Source organism: Budorcas taxicolor, chromosome 8, assembly GCF_023091745.1.
Source record: "Budorcas taxicolor isolate Tak-1 chromosome 8, Takin1.1, whole genome shotgun sequence".
NCBI classification, from domain to species: Eukaryota; Metazoa; Chordata; class Mammalia; order Artiodactyla; family Bovidae; genus Budorcas; species Budorcas taxicolor.
The window spans coordinates 105,595,837-105,612,014 of record NC_068917.1 but is presented as its reverse complement, the minus strand read 5'-3'; the positions used below and the strand labels follow the sequence as shown (position 1 = coordinate 105,612,014).

At 40.3% G+C, this 16,178-nt stretch overlaps 1 protein-coding gene across 1 annotated transcript; it reads left to right on the top strand.

Moving 5' to 3' along the window:
* The first annotated feature begins 1,135 nt into the window (after positions 1–1,135).
* On the top strand, positions 1,136–15,426 carry ZFP37 (ZFP37 zinc finger protein). Its single transcript, XM_052645319.1, has 4 exons — positions 1,136–1,267; positions 5,303–5,429; positions 5,740–5,874; positions 13,919–15,426. The coding sequence occupies exons 1-4, from the start codon at positions 1,136–1,138 to the stop codon at positions 15,424–15,426; spliced, it is 1,902 nt and encodes a 633-aa protein (XP_052501279.1).
* Positions 15,427–16,178: the final 752 nt, after the last annotated feature.

Genomic DNA, 16,178 nt, shown 5'->3' with positions numbered 1-16,178 from the left:
TATAACATAATTTGCTCTTAAGTTGATGTCAGAAGGCTAGGAAGGCATTGCTGGGACTGGAGACATCCCCTTCTTTGCCTCAAAGGAGAGTGACTTCGTTTGAAATAATCCTAACTCCCCTGTCCCAGCACTTTTATACCTTTAAAAACACTCCATTCTTCACAGCTCCTCAGATGGTGTTTCTGTTTGCTAAATGAAATGCTGTCGCAATAATGAATCTCTTAATAAAGTCAATTAGATAGTCTAATTTACTTGGTTGGATTTTCTTTTTTTTTAAAGCACATATAAGTGGAAGGTGCAAAACAGGCTATGTTTGACTCTGGAAAAAAGAATAAAATATTTGGATAATTTTACCAGCCCCCTGCCCCATTGTAAATTCCATAAGAGGGTGAATAAAGGCTGTGTCTGAATCTCCACTGTTTTCTCATTATCTAGCAAACCCAAGCAATCCAATCTGCATACATTATAAAAGCTCAGCACATAATTGTTAAATGAGTGACGTTTGTACATGAAATGGCACAATGAGAGAATATTTCTACTCCAACTGCTTCATTGCAATATAGGACTGAAGCATCACCATCGAACTCTGGCTCTCACTGAGCAGCGATGTGTTCACTTAATTTGGTGCGTCAGTTTTTCCCATTGCTCTCATATCATAAATGAAATCTATTTCCAAGATTAGCGTTCTCTCTCTATAAAACATCTATGGCATCTGCCCGATTGGGCATTTCCTTTTTCTCCCTCCAGTTTCTCTCATTATCCCAGCTCTCTGGAGTCCGCGATAGTCGGCAATTCCTTGTTTCCCCGCAGCTGGCTGCACTGACTGGGAAAGGCAACTCCAAATTCTGTCCTCAAGAACTGAAACCTCTGAGTACCGGGAGTGGGGTGTCACGCACAGTGAAGCACTCTGCAAGTAGCACTCTGCGAGCCCGGTTTCTGCCCGCTCGCATCTCACCACCGCCAGAGGAGCTAGGCAAGCCCGGCAGCGGACCTCCGACCTCCGACCCCTCCCCGACAGCGTTGTCTCCGCTGTACGGCAGCGCCTCAGCCAACATGGCCGCGCCCATGGCCCATACCCGAGGGCGCCGCCATCGCAGCTGCCGGACCGGCCGAGGCCGCGCTCCGGGTGGTCGCCATGTCGGCCACCGCCTGCGCCCAGTTCCCGACAAAGCCAGCGACCGTGGACCGGAGGAGGAGTGCAGGGACAGCCGAAGAGGCCGAGTGCTTTCCAGAGATGGCTGTGTCGGGGCCCGGGGGCAGTGCTGCGGTGAGCGCGATGATGGGGCGGGGTGGCCTGGTGGTCAGCTGTGGTTTAATCGGGCATCAGTGGCTGGAGGGTTACTGTAGTCTGTGAAATAGGTGATTTGGGAATTGGAGTCGATGTTGAAGAGCCTTTTGCACGGGCGGGAGGATGATTTTAGCATCCTCAGGGAGCTAAGGGATAGTGCTAGAGGGCTGTCTATGCAGTTTAAGGAAATCGTTGTTTGAGGGATCTGCGGTGACGGTGGTGGCGGGGAGGGGCCTGCGGCAGTCACCGGAAAGTCAGAGTTTGGAAGGCCGCGGGGATAAGAAATAAGGGCTTCGGGGTGTATCAGAGATGGGGGAGGACTGTGGGGGTCGCAAATGGGAATGTCTGCGGGAGTCAGCAATTACAGTGTCTGTGGTTGTTAGAGATGGAATTGTTCCCCTCTGTGCGCAGAGGTGCAGGCAGGTGAGTTAGTAGTTATTGCGGGAGTTAAAGGTAAGAGGTGATGATTGGGGCTTACAGGTAAAATGAAAAGTCAGAATTAGAATGTGCCTGGAGATGAGCCAGTAGGACTTACTGATGATATGGAGCAAGAGGGAAAAGAAGAATCAAAATTTACACCTAGGCTTTTTGGAACTGGCAGATTCCGTTTCCTGAGAAAGGGTTGTGTTGGAGAAGACCTGATTTGATGGCTTAAGGGAGAGCCAGGGTAGATAAGCCATAGTCCTGTTTGAGCAGTGGCCAGAAGTCCGTTACATACATGTTCAAGTAGAGATGTTGGGTAATTGTTAGAATATAAATCTAGAACTCTGGGGAGACTTAGACTGAAGAATCCTTATTTGAAAGGGATCAACGTAAAGATGGCATTTAAAGGCATAAGATTGAATGAAATCATCTAGGAAGAGATGACACATAGGGGAGAGAAGAGGGCAAAAACTCAAAGAGTTCTGGGTCAGTCTGATGTTTTGAGTTCTGGTGGAGGAGAAGAAGGCGGAGGAGAGGGAGAGGGGAGGAGGAGAAGAATGAGGTAGGTGGTAGGAGGTAACCACTGAGGTAGGAGGAAAACTGTGTAAACGTGTCGTCAAAGAAGCATCAGTGGGAGTACTCAGTCCCCAGAGTATGACTACAGAGAATTTGACTTTGGCAAGTTGTAGTTCCATGGTTATTTTGATTGATTAGAGCTCTTAGAGTGGAATGACCGGGGTAAAATCTGGTGGGAGAGTTAAAGAATGGGAGGTAATGAAGTAGAGACAGCAAGTATAGACAAAAAGCTTTAAGAGTTTTGCTGAAAAGGGGAGCAAAGAAATGGATATTGGATGGGGCACGAGATTGAGAGAGGATTTTCTTCAGATGAATGATATTGAGACAACTTTGTGTGTCAGTGAGAATGACACGGTAGAAAGGCGTACTAAGTCACTTCAGTCCTGTCCAACTCTTTGTGACACTATGGACTTTAGCCTGCCAGGCTCCTCTGTCCATGGGGATTCTCCAGGCAAGAATACTGGAGTGGCTTGCCATTTCCTCTGCCAGGGGATCTTCCGGACCCAGGAATCGAACCCAGGTCTCCTGTGTTGCAGGCAAATTCTTTACTGTCTGAGTCACCAGGGAAGCCCCTTACTGGGAGAGGACTCTTAGAAATTTGTTCCTGTCTTCCTCTGTGCTTTACATCATACCCCTTTTTCCTTAGCTTATTTTGCTTTGAATTCTTTGTTGTTCTAAATCATAGCTATGAGTACAGCTATATACTGAGTCCTGTGAGTCCTTCTAGTGAATCACTGAACCAGAATGTTAATGGGTTAAAGCCTGGTGATACTCTAAACAAGATAGGGTTTTGAAGGATGAATGAAAAACAGTTGAAAGTGTAATTTACTTCATCTTAAGGCTCTAAGATTGGGGTGGAGGTGGGGAAACAACTTCTATTGGGGAATACTGTAAGGGAGCAGAATCCTCAGGTGACAAGTAGGTTTTGGTTGAAACAAGCAGGCGATGGGACTTCCCTGGTGGTCCACTGGCTGGCTATAACTCCATGCTTCCAATGCAGAGGGGCCCGGGTTCAATCCTGGTCAGGGAACTAGATCCCACATGCTGCAGCTAAGACCTGATGCAGACAAATAAATAAACATTAAATTTTAAAAAGCAAGCAGGTGGAGAAATAGCTGAAAAGGGTGTGTGTAGTGGAGTTTATTGGCAGTGGTTAGGGTTTCTGTAAAGGCTGTGTGACGGTTCTGTTGGTGTCAATGATGGGGATTGATAGCATTTGGCTGTCATATCTTAGGTGGAGATTAATATGTTCCACTGGCATCAATAGTTGAGGAACCCGTGGCAGTATGTGAACAGAGTGTTTATGAGGGCAAGTTACTGCAGAGATCTGTTGCTGTTAGTAATTGGAAGGCTTGCTGGGATCAGTCCTTTTGGAATTAGGAAGGACCATGCTGGCTCAGTGATTGGGAAACCAGTAAGAATTAGTGACAGGAGTTATGGGAATCAGTGACTGCAAGTTTGTGAGCTCAGAGATTGGTGACACACGCAGATAATTGATTGGCGGTTTAGGGCAGTGGGGATGATCTTTAAATGTCAAACAGATATGTTTGAATACATATTTATTAGCTTCAAAATTCTACAGTAGCTACCTAACAAGAGGAGAACTTTAACATGCTTTATTTAATTGCTTCTCCCCACCCACAACCAATCGTATGCCTGCTTCTTTTTCTTACATCATACCTCTTGATTTTAGGGATTAAAATTTTTTAAATTGATTTATTTTGGCTGCACTGGGTCTTCATGGCTGCTTAAAGGCTTTCTCTAGTTGCAGTGATCAGGGGCTACTCTCTCGTTTCAGTGCATGGGCTTCTCACTGAGGTGGCTTTTCTTTTTGAGCAACGTGGGCTCTAGGGCATGTGAGTTTCAGCAGTTGTGGCTCTCTGACTCCAGAGTGTGGGCTTGGTAGTTGGAGCACATGGACTTAGTTGTCCTGTGGCATGACTCTTACTGGATCAGGGATCAATCCTGTGTCCCCTGCATTGGCAGGCAGATTCTTTACCACGGGACCACCAGGGAAGTCCAAGGATATTTTTATAACAATTGCACAAGAAAGTTTATCAAGTGACTTGGATGTAACGAGACATTTTACTGGTTTTATTATTCACAGTTCTCTCTTGGATATTATTCTTTCCCAATCTCAAAATTATTCTGATCCAGTTTTCCTTCTTTAAAAAATTATTCCTCTTCTCCTCTCTCTCCTCTTCCTACCACATTCCCGATTTCTCCCTCCCTTCTTCTCTTTATTTTTACCACATTCCCGATTTCTCCCTCCCTTCTTCTCTTTATTTTTAAAGTGCATCAGTAATATACTTTCCAAATCCTTACATACCTAAATATCTTATTTTTGCTTCCAAACAGAATTGATTTTTTGACTGCTCATAAAAACCGAGGGTCTCAGTTCTTCTACCTCAGAACTCTATATCTGTAGTGTTTAGTTATAAAGATGAAGACTGATTCTAACATGTTTGCTGGTTGTAATTGTCTTTCTCTTTGATAATCATATGGTATTTTTCAAAGTACCTTAGACCGAATGGCTTATAAACAGCAGAAGTTGATTTCTGACAGTTCTGGAGGCTACATGTCTGAGAGCACTTGGGAATCTGGTGACAGCCCTCCTCCAGGTTTCAGACTTCTCATTAGATCCTTACTTGGCAGAAAGAGCAGAGAGAGGAAGCACGCTCTCTCATAACTCTTATAAGGGCACTATTCCCACTCATGAAAACCCCACTCTCATAACCTCATCTAATTCTAATTTTCTCCCAAAGGCCCTGTCTCCTAATATCATCACATTGGAGGGCAAGGTTTCAAATATGAATTGGAGGGACACAGACATTCATTCCATTATAGGGACATTTCTTAATGTGGTTTTTGCCTCTCCAAAACAAAAATGAGTAAAAAAATAACTTTACGACAAACAGTGAATGGACAAGGTAAGAACAAGTAATTATTATCTTGTCCAAATCTCTCACTGATGTGGATAACATTAGACTGAACTAGGAATGTGCTATTTTACAGGGATCAGTAACATTCAATGATGTGACTATGGCCTTTACCAGGAAGGAATGGGAGCAACTAGATCCTTCTCAGAAAAGCCTGTACAAGGATGTGATGCTGGAGAATTACAGCAACCTAGCCTCAATGGGTAAGGACAGTTCCTTTGTAATTCAAAATATACTTACTGTGATGCCTTCTCTCTGATGCCCTTGATAAGTTTATCCTCGATTTTTATGAATCAAAAAGTTGTAATCCCTTTGGGTACTAGGCAGAATACGTGTGCTCCTGCCTTGAAAATGGAGGATCTACTCAGATGGGGTATGTGGGCATTGCACTGTGAAATTTCTGAAGCCACATATTCTTTTATGCTTTACAAGCTCTGAAACTCAGATGTTAGGGATTGATTTCTGGGATATTTGTTGTTCTAACCCTCAATTTCTGTCTTTTCTCATGAGTAGGGTATCAGGCTCTCAAACCAGACATGATATCCAAGTTGGAAAAAGGAGAAGAGCCATGGCTAGGGAAGGGGAAAAGACCCAAACAAGCTGACTCAAGTGAAATAGCAAGAACCAAGGAAATAGGAGCCAATGGAAGTAAGTTCCTAGTTTCTTGATGATAGCTTTGGAATTCTTGCTTTCTCCCACACTTTTATTATTTACTGTTAAATATTTATATATCTTTTCTTTCTGCTGAAGGGTAGTTGATTTACCATGCTATGTTAGTTTCAGGTGTACAGCAAAGCGATTCAGTTATCATATATATATCTATCTTTTTTAAAAGATTCTTTTCCCTTATAGGTTATTAAAAATTACTGAGTAAAGTTCCCTGTGCTACATAGTAGGTCCTTGTTGGTTTTCTATATTATATATAGTAGTATATTTTTGTTAATTCCAAATTCTTAAATTATCCCCCCCCCCTTTTTCCTCTTTGGTCTGTAGGTCTATTTATGTTTTGTATAGTTCATTTGTATCTTTTTTTTTGGATTCCACATATAAGCAATATCAGATGATATTTGTCTTTCTCTGTCTTGTTTACTTTACTTAGTGTGATAATCTCTAGGTCCATCCATGTTGCCACAAATGGCATTATTTCATTCTTTTTATTGGATGAGTAATATTCTGTTGTATAAATGTACCACATCTTCTTTGTCTGTTCATCTGTTGATGGAAATTTAGGTGCTTTCATGTCTTGGCTGTTGTAAATAGTGCTGCAATGAACATTGAGGTGCATGTATCTTTTCTCATTATGTCTTTCTCTAGATGTATGTCCAGGAGTGGGACTGCGGGATCATATGGTAGCTCTATTTTTAGTTTCTTAAGAAACTTCCATATAGTTTTCCATAATGGCTGTACCAATTTACATTCCCACTAACAGTGTTGGAGGGTTTCTTTTTCTCAACATCCTCTCTAGTATTTGTTATTTGTAGATTTTTTTTTTTTTGATGATGGCCATTCTCACTGGTGTGAGGTGATACCTCATTGTGGTTTTGATTTGAATTTCTCTAATAATTAGTGGTGTTAAGGATCTTTTCATATGCCACCTGTATGTATTCTTTGGAGAAATGTCTATTTAGATCTTCTGTCCATTTTTTTGATTGGGTTGTTTGTTTTTTTTGATATCGAGCTATATGAGCTGTCTGAATATTTTGCAGATTAAGCCCTTGTCAGTTGCATCATTTGCAAAAATTTTCTCCCATTCCATAGGTTGTTTTTTTGTTTTACTTATGGTTTCCTTTGCTGTGCATAAACTTAACTTGGTCCCATTTGTCTATATTTTTGGTTTTATTTCCTTTACTCTAGGAGAAAGTCCAAAAAGAGATCACTGCGGTATGTCAAAGAGTGTTCGCCTGTGTTTTCCTCTAGGAGTTTTATAGTATTTGCTTCTTCCATTTTGAGTTTATTTTTGTATGTGGTGTTAAAGATGTCCTCAATTCATTCTTTTACATGTATCTGTCCAGTTTCCCCAGTACCACTTATTGAAAAGACCCTCTTTTCCCCATTGTACGTTCTTGCCTCCTTTGTCGTATATTAATTAACCGTAAGTGCCTGGGTTTGGAATTCTTCAAAGAAAATTTGTTCTGAAATTCTTCTTAAAGGTCTTAATGGTCTTAAAGACCCTTCTTTCTTAACTGGGAAGTAGCAGTAGAAAAATATAAAAATCTCCCAGGGGAATAGGAGTTCAAACTACAAAGATTCTCTAACCTTGGAGATTCTACTTCTTTCTGTGACCCTGCCCACATGGGAAGTCCTCATATGAGATTCACTAGTTGTGAGCCAGTGTGATTTACGGGAATTTGCTTATACCACTTGTATCAGTCAACTTAGGCTACGTTATGCCCCATTAAAGAAAGACCCCCCCACCTCCCAAAATCTTAGTGTCCTACAAAAAGAAAGATTTGTTTCTTGCTCAAGCTGCAGTCCTTTCCCACATTATCTTGTGACCTACACTGAAAGAGCAGTCCCTATTTGGCAAATTCTGATCTCATTACAGAGGGAGAGAAGAAGGAATGGAACCATATGATGAGTTAAAAATCACTGGATGTGGTAGATATCTCTTTCTTCTTAGCATTTTATTGGTCAGAGCAGGTCGCCTTTCCACTCCCAAATTCAACTGGGTAGGAATGGGAGGATTAAATGGTCATGCAGTGGGGCTGGGAGGAGTAATCTACAAGGAGCGATAATGCAATCTGCTACACTACTTGGGTTATGTTAGGAAAAATGGTGAAAAACAGAGCTCTAAACCTTGGGCACCAGACAATCAGATGCCTAACTGACCCATCCATATGTAGCCATCTTTCCTAATCTAGGCTTTCCATTGCTCAGTTTTGAGAAAGAGCAGTGAACCCTTTTAACTGTTTTCTTAGCTAATGCCATTCCTGCTTACTCTTGCGACCCCATGGACTGCAGCCCGCAAGGCTCCTCTGTCCATGGGATTCTCCAGACAAGAGTACTGGAGTAGGTTGCCATTTCCTTCTCCAGGGGATCTTCCTGACCCAGGAATCGAAACCAGGTCTCCTGCATTGCAGGCATATTCTTTACTGACTGAGCTATGAGGGGAACCTTTATCTCTCAAAAGCAGTGCTTTTTAAAATTATCCCCCCTTTCCTAATATCCTCAGCTTTTCTACCTTTGTTCACCCATACTCTGAGACCCCATAGTGTCAAATTTCTCCCCTTAGGTATTTAGACACTCTTAAATCTGTACTCTTTCCAAATCTCTTGGCGTGATGCTCCTGCCCCTCATTACTTTCCATTTCCCCACTTTCTCTGTGAAATGCTCTAGACCTATGGTCTATACCACCATCATTATTTCCATTTCCTCCCTAACCCTTGCAGTTCAGTTAAGTTCAATTCAGTTCCTCAGTCATGTCTGACTCTTTGTGACTTCATGGACTGCAGCACACCAGGCTTCCCTGTCTATCACCAACTCCCGGGGCTTACTCAAACTCATGTCCATCGAGTCAGTGATGCCATCCAACCATCTCATCATCCTCTGTCATTCCCTTTTCCTCCTGCCTTCATTCTTTCCAAGCTCATCAGGGTCTTTTCAAATAAGTCAGTTCTTCCCATTAGGTGGCCCAAGTTTTGGAGTTTCAGCTTCAACATCAGTCATTCCAATGAATATTCAGGACTGATTTCCTTTAGGATGGACTGGTTGGATCTCCTTGCAGTCCAAGGGGCTCTCAAGAGTCTTCTCCAACACCACAGTTCAAAAGCATCAATTCTTCAGCACTCAGCTTTCTTTATAGTTCAACTCTCACATCCATACATGCTGGAAAAACCATAGCTTTGACTAGACAGACCTTTGTCAGCAAAGTAATGTCTCTGCTTTTTAATAAGCTGTCTAGGTTAGTCTAACTTTTCTTCGAAGGAGCAAGCGTCTCTTAATTTCATTGCTGCAATCACCATCTGCAGTGATTTTGGAGCCCAAAGAAATAAAGTCTCTCACTGTTTCCACTGTTTCCCCATCTATTTGCCATGGAGTGATGGGACCGGATGCCATGATCTTAGTTTTCTGAATCTTATCCAGATAAAGCTCTAATTCCTTGTCTTATATTTTACCTCCTTACAGGATAGCTCATTCTCAGATGATCAGAAATTGAAAGCTTTATCTTTCTTCCTAAATTAGAGCTTCCTCTCACCTTCCCTGTTTTTATTAGTGTCAAATTTTAGACGTGTCTACCATGGAATTCCCATGAACCTTTGCTCTCTGTGCTCTCTTTTACTATTCTTTCCTTAGTTCCTGTTTTTTTTTTTTCTCAATTCTGACTGACATCACTCAAATCAGATTCATATTATCCCATTCCTAAATTGCTCCAATTCTTAGGTAGATTTCCTAACTTCCCCCCTTTAGAAAAACATCTAAGATGTTGCCACCAAATGTTAAAACATACAGTTATTATATACCACTACAGCCCCCCAAAAAAGCAAAGGCAAGAAAGGCCTTCTCCATTCCCAAAGAAAGGTAGTTCTAAAGAATGTTCAAACTACTGCACAATTGCACTCATCTCACACACTAGTAAAGTAATGCTCAAAATTCTTCAAGAGAGGCTTCAACAGTACATGAACTGAGAACTTCCAGATGTTCAAGCTGGGTTTAGAAAAGGCAGGGGAACAGAGATCAAATTGCCAACATTTGTTGGATCATAGAAAAAGCAAGAGAATTCCAGAAAAACATCTACTTTTGCTTTATTGATTACACCAAAGCCTTTGACTGCATGGATCACAACAAACTGTGGAAAATTCTGAAAGAGATGGGAATACCAGACCACCTGACCTGCCTCCTGAGAAATCTGTATGCAGATCAGGAAGCAACAGTTAGAACCAGACATGGAACAATGGACTGGTTCCAAATTGGGAAAGGAGTAGGTCAAGGCTGTATATTGTCACCCTGTTTATTTAACCTATATGCAGAGTACTTCAGGCTTCCCTGATAGCTCAGTTAGTAAATATCATGGCATCTGGTCCTATCACTTCATGGCAAATAGATGGGGAAACAATGGAAACAGTGACAGATTTTATTTTCTTGGGCTCCAGAATCACTGCAGATGGTGACTGCTGCCATGAAATTAAAAGACGCTTGCTCTTTGGAAGAAAAGCTATGACAAACCTAGGCATATATTAAAAAACAGAGAAATTACTTTACTGACAAGGGTCTGTATAGTCAAAGGTATGTTTTTTCCAGTAGTCATGTATGGATGTGAGAGTTGGACTATAGAGAAAGCTGAGTGTCGAAGAATTGATGCTTTTGAATGTGGTGTTAGAGAAGACTCTTGAGAGTCCCTTGGACTGGAAGGAGATCCAACCAGTCCATCCTAAAGGAAATCAGTCCTGAATATTCACTGGAAGGACTGATGCTGAAGCTGAAACTCCAATACTTTGGCCACCTAATTGGAAGAACTGACTCATTAGAAAAGACCCTGATTGCTGGGAAAGATTGAAGGCAGGAGGAGAAGGGGATGACAGGATGAGATAGTTGGATGGCATCACTGATTCAATGGACATGAGTTTGAGCAAGTTCTGAGAGTTGGTGATGGACAGGGAAGCCTGGCGTGTTGCATTTCATGGGGTTGCAAAGAGTCAGACATGACTGAGCAACTGAACTGAACTGAATAGCCCTCAAATTAGCAGAATATCCACAATATCTTTTTCAGTTTCTTCTAACTCTGAATTTTCAAGACTCCATGAATTTCTCAAGGCTGGAGGGACCAGTCTGTCAAATGGCAGATGAAGAGAATTCATAGCTTTCGATTCATCCATTCATGGCTCCAGTTTGGCCATCTTCACTTTTCTTGCTGATGCTTGGTGTCACACCTAAAAAATATTCCTAAGTCATTTACTATGTGCATTCTTGTCATTGCCGCAGTGACTCTATTCTTGGTTCAAGTTCTTACTGTTATCTTCGGAGATTCTTCAAGGAAGGACTATTTTCTATTCCCTCCAATGATTGCTGGTTCTAGTGCGTTCCACGCTTTGGTTTCTGAAGTTAGTCATTTTAGTTTAAAATTTATGTCTTAATTACCGTCTCAAATTCAGGACAGGCTTATAGCCTTAATTACATGCTCTGCCAGACCAGACTCCCCTAGTATTATCCTACCATTATACCAGTTAACTAGTTAAGAGTCTCCTCTCCTCCCCTATGGTAAATTTCTCTTGTGGTAATGTATATCTTTTTCAACTGTCAGTTGGGACCAGCCAAATCATCATTGGAAGAGGTTCTTATAATGTTATACCTCAAGAGGAAAGGTTTGAGTTTTGATCCCTTTCTTCCCATGAGGCAATTTGCCTCCATCTCTCCCAGCATCTTTGGGCATTGGAAGATACAGCCTTTGTCATGCTACAGAAAAGTTCTTGTTATAGTCTTTCTCTCAGGATGCTTGCATCACTTAAAATTTCCTAAATGAAAAAGCAGCTGGCAACTCCAGTTCTTCCTACTATATCTATACCACTACTTTATGTATACTTATAAAAACTGATCTACTCTATGGGAACAAATCTCTTAAAAGTTCTCCATAAAAGTAATGGTATTTCCCAGCCATATATTCAAACACCATAACTCCTTTCTGTTTGAACCCAGTTTTTACTTTATCCATGTAATGTTCTTTCACTACTAAAATGACTATTTACTTTTTATCTTTTTTTCCCCTGAAATCATGGGGACTCTTATATCTGTTTCTCCCCTTGAGTCTCTTTAATTCCTATCCTGAAGCTTTCTGTTTTTTCCATGTCCATAGTTGATAAAGACCACCCCCAAAATGGTGGTCCTAGCTCCTAAGTTGTTTGTTTTTTACATATGTAGTGTCCATATCTAGCTAACAGAAGTCTTCAAGCTTCAATTCTAAGTTCTTAGGAAAATTGTTAGATAGCTAGGGTTGATGTTTACTGTTGTCCAATCAGTTGCTTTCAACCAGAAGTTGCATCATATACTAAAAACATGGCTGCTTACATCTGTCAATTTGAGTTTGGTCTCAGAGTACAGAAGCCTGGGTTGAGAAGATAACTCAAAATGTATAATTGTATAGTGTATGGAGGAAAGAATGTGAGCAATTGCTTAGAGTTGGGAATTAGCTTAAAATTTATAATTGGCAATTAGAGTGACCTGAGAGGAAGGTGTGCTCCATAGCAAACTATTGGAAAGCAAGTGTTTGTGTACACTACAAATCCAATGTCATAAAGTTTATTTGCCAGTCTCATTACTGTGAATTTTATAATATGGTAAAAGCATCAGGTAACTCAGAGAAGGAGCTTCCCCAGTGGCTTAGTGGTAAAAAATCTGCCTGTAATGCAGGAAATGCAGATGACACGGGTTCAATCCCTGGGTCAGGAAGAACCCCTGCAGGAGGGAATGGCAACCTAGTCCAGTACTCTTGTCTGGAAAATCCCATGGACAGAGGAGACTGGTGAGCTACAGACCATAGGGTTGCAAAGAGTCAGACACTCTTTAACATAAGAGTCAAATGTGTTTTAGTACAGGAATGTCATTATTATATTAATCATAGATGGGAGCAGTAGAACATCCTTTTGTACTTAATCCCTCAGTCACCTGTATACAGTACTCTTTGATGAGCTTACTTATTTTCTCTTATTTTGGCTCTTTGGGGAGCAATAACAAAATTTTACTTGTGCTATCCTAAGTAAATAGAGGAATTTATTATAAGGCCTTTTGTAACCTAAGGGATGGTACTTCAGCCAGGGACTAGAGCCAGTACTAGAAAGCCATTAGGAATTGGGATTATGTAAATGATCTCTTTGAGGACACATGATCTTACATCTCTGCTTTTCTGTGGATATATGCTTTATTTGTGCTAACGAACTTTCAGTTTACTTAGGAAAGATATGGCTTTATAATACTTGTCTTATATCATTTTAAAATTTAGCACCCGGTGGAAACTGACTAGAGCCCAAATTTTTACAAGGTATACTCTTATTGGACATCTTGGCTTGACCCAGCTGTCCCTGACTGTGACTACGGAGATTTGGACGAATATAGTATAGGGTGTTGGAGAGAAGCACTATGCATGGATTTGCAGTTATTAATGCTGGGAAGTTTGGGCTGAGGAGAGACTTCAAAAAGTGTCAGCTAAAATTACAAGCTCTTTTAGCTTCATCTCTTTTCAGTTCGCTGCTTTTTGTGTTTATTTCATCTTTTATCCCAGGTTGCAAGGTCATATTTACAAACAGTCAAAGTTTTTTCTAATCACCATTGTCAATTTTCTTTTTCTGTCTTTACTACAGCACTTTCCCCCTCAAGTCCAAAATGACAGGAATGTTTGCACTTGATATTTCATTCACTTTAGGAAACTTTGTTGTTGTTGTTCAGTTGCTAAGTCATGTCTGACTCTTTGTGACCCCATGGATTGCAGCATGCCAGGTTTCCCTGTCCTTCACTATCTCTTGGAGTTTGCTCAAACTCCATGTCCATTGATTCGGTGATGCTATCCAACCATCTCATTCTCTGTCATCCCTTTCTCCTCCTGCCCTCAATCTTTCCCAGGATCAGGGTCTTTTCCAAGATCTTTAGGATACTAGGTTCAAATAAAGATTCAACCCCACAACAGGGCATTTCTTTGTAAGTTATATTCAAAAATATGAGAGTGCAAAGATTCACAAGAGTGTCTCATTGAATTTCACTTTAGAAGAAGTCCATCAAGATGATGACCAGCTAAAGAACCACCAGAAATCTCAAAACAAAATCCTTAGGGAAGTTGCAATCAAGAAAACAACTCTGACTAAGAAAAAGAGCCATGAACGTAGTTCATTGTGGAAAAAAAATGTGAGTACAAAATATATTCCTTCAAAAAGAAAGCTTCTTAAATTTGATTCACATGGAAAGAATTTAGACTTACCTGGTGACCTAAGAAACTGTGCAGAAAAGAAATCTGATATAGCTAAAGAGCATAGGAAATCATTCAGTCATAGCTTATCTGATACAAAGAAAGACAAAAATCAAATTGGAAAAAAATGTGAGAAATCATCTACCTATAGCTCATCTAATGGGCCTGACAAAACTCAAACTGACAAGAAATATACTGAACAGGACAAAATTCAAACTGGAGAAGAACATGAGAAATCATCCAGCCATTGCTCATCTCTTACTAAGCATGAAAAAACTCAGAATAAAGTGAAACCCTATGAATGTAATGAATGTGGGAAGGTTCTCAGCCATAAACAAGGACTTATTGACCATCAGAGAATTCATACAGGGGAAAAACCATACGAATGTAATGAATGTGGGATAGCCTTTAGCCAAAAATCACACCTTGTTGTACACCAGAGAACACATACTGGAGAAAAACCGTATGAGTGTGTTCAGTGTGGCAAAGCCCATGGTCATAAACATGCTCTCACTGACCATCTGAGAGTTCATACTGGGGAAAAGCCCTATGAATGTACTGATTGTGGGAAAACCTTCAGACATAGCTCAAACCTTATGCAACATGTGAGATCTCATACAGGTGAGAAGCCCTATGAATGTAAGGAATGTGGAAAGTCTTTTAGGTATAACTCATCTCTTACTGAACATGTGAGAACACATACGGGTGAAATACCATATGAATGTAATGAATGTGGAAAAGCCTTTAAGTATAGTTCATCCCTTACTAAACATATGAGAATTCATACAGGTGAGAAACCCTTTGAATGTAATGAATGTGGGAAAGCTTTCAGTAAGAAGTCACACCTCATTATACATCAAAGAACTCACACTAAAGAGAAACCCTATAAATGTAATGAATGTGGAAAAGCCTTTGGACATAGCTCATCTCTTACTTACCATATGAGAACTCATACAGGTGAAAGTCCATTTGAATGCAATCAGTGTGGGAAGGCCTTCAAACAAATTGAAGGTCTCACTCAACATCAGAGAGTTCATACTGGGGAGAAACCCTATGAATGTAATGAATGTGGGAAAGCTTTTAGCCAAAAGTCACACCTCATTGTACATCAGAGAACTCATACAGGGGAGAAACCCTATGAATGTAATGAATGTGGAAAAGCCTTCAATGCAAAGTCACAACTTGTAATACATCAGAGATCCCACACTGGAGAGAAACCTTATGAATGTAATGAATGTGGAAAAGCCTTCAAACAAAATGCATCCCTTACCAAACATATGAAAACTCATTCAGAAGGGAAAGCTCATGAGTGAAATTAGTGTGGGAAATCTGAACACAGGTTTTATTTAAACTTATATGTATTCTGAACTTAAAGGATGTTAGAAAGCCTTTAATAAGAAGTCACACCTTGTTACACATAAGAGAATTTGAAAATGAATCTTCACATAAAAGAAATGGATGGAGAGTTTAAATTTGATACTAAACCTTTTATATAAAATATTGTTATAAATGATCTATATATTCAGACTGAAATATAAAGCTTTTAAAATTGTTAATAAATTAAATAATTAGTACACTAGAGAACCAGATTACATATTCTGACAATTCCTGAGTGGCTTGAGTGTTGTGTCCTTAAGCACCATGTATGAGAATTAAGTTTGCATATCTGTTTAGTGCCGTGTATAAACGTCTGTGACTGTTGGTATAAGCTTCATCTTTGATACTATCACACTAGTCTTTGTATTATCAGAAAACTTTATAAGAGGATTATTATTTATATAAAAATGTTAATGCAAAATTAAGAGAAAATGAAAGAAATCAGCTGAGGACACACAGTGCCAATAGGGAATGCTGTCAAAGATACATTGTTGAGTGAAATAAGCAGGTTGCTCAACTATGTATATAGTTTGTTCCCATCTATGTACAAAAGGGTGTGTGTATTTGCATGTCTATCCATGTGTATGTATGTATTAATATATTTGTATACATGTATGTATCTGTGTGTATGTATGTATGCGTGTATGTGTATATACATATTTTTTATGTAAATAGATTGGTTTGAAAA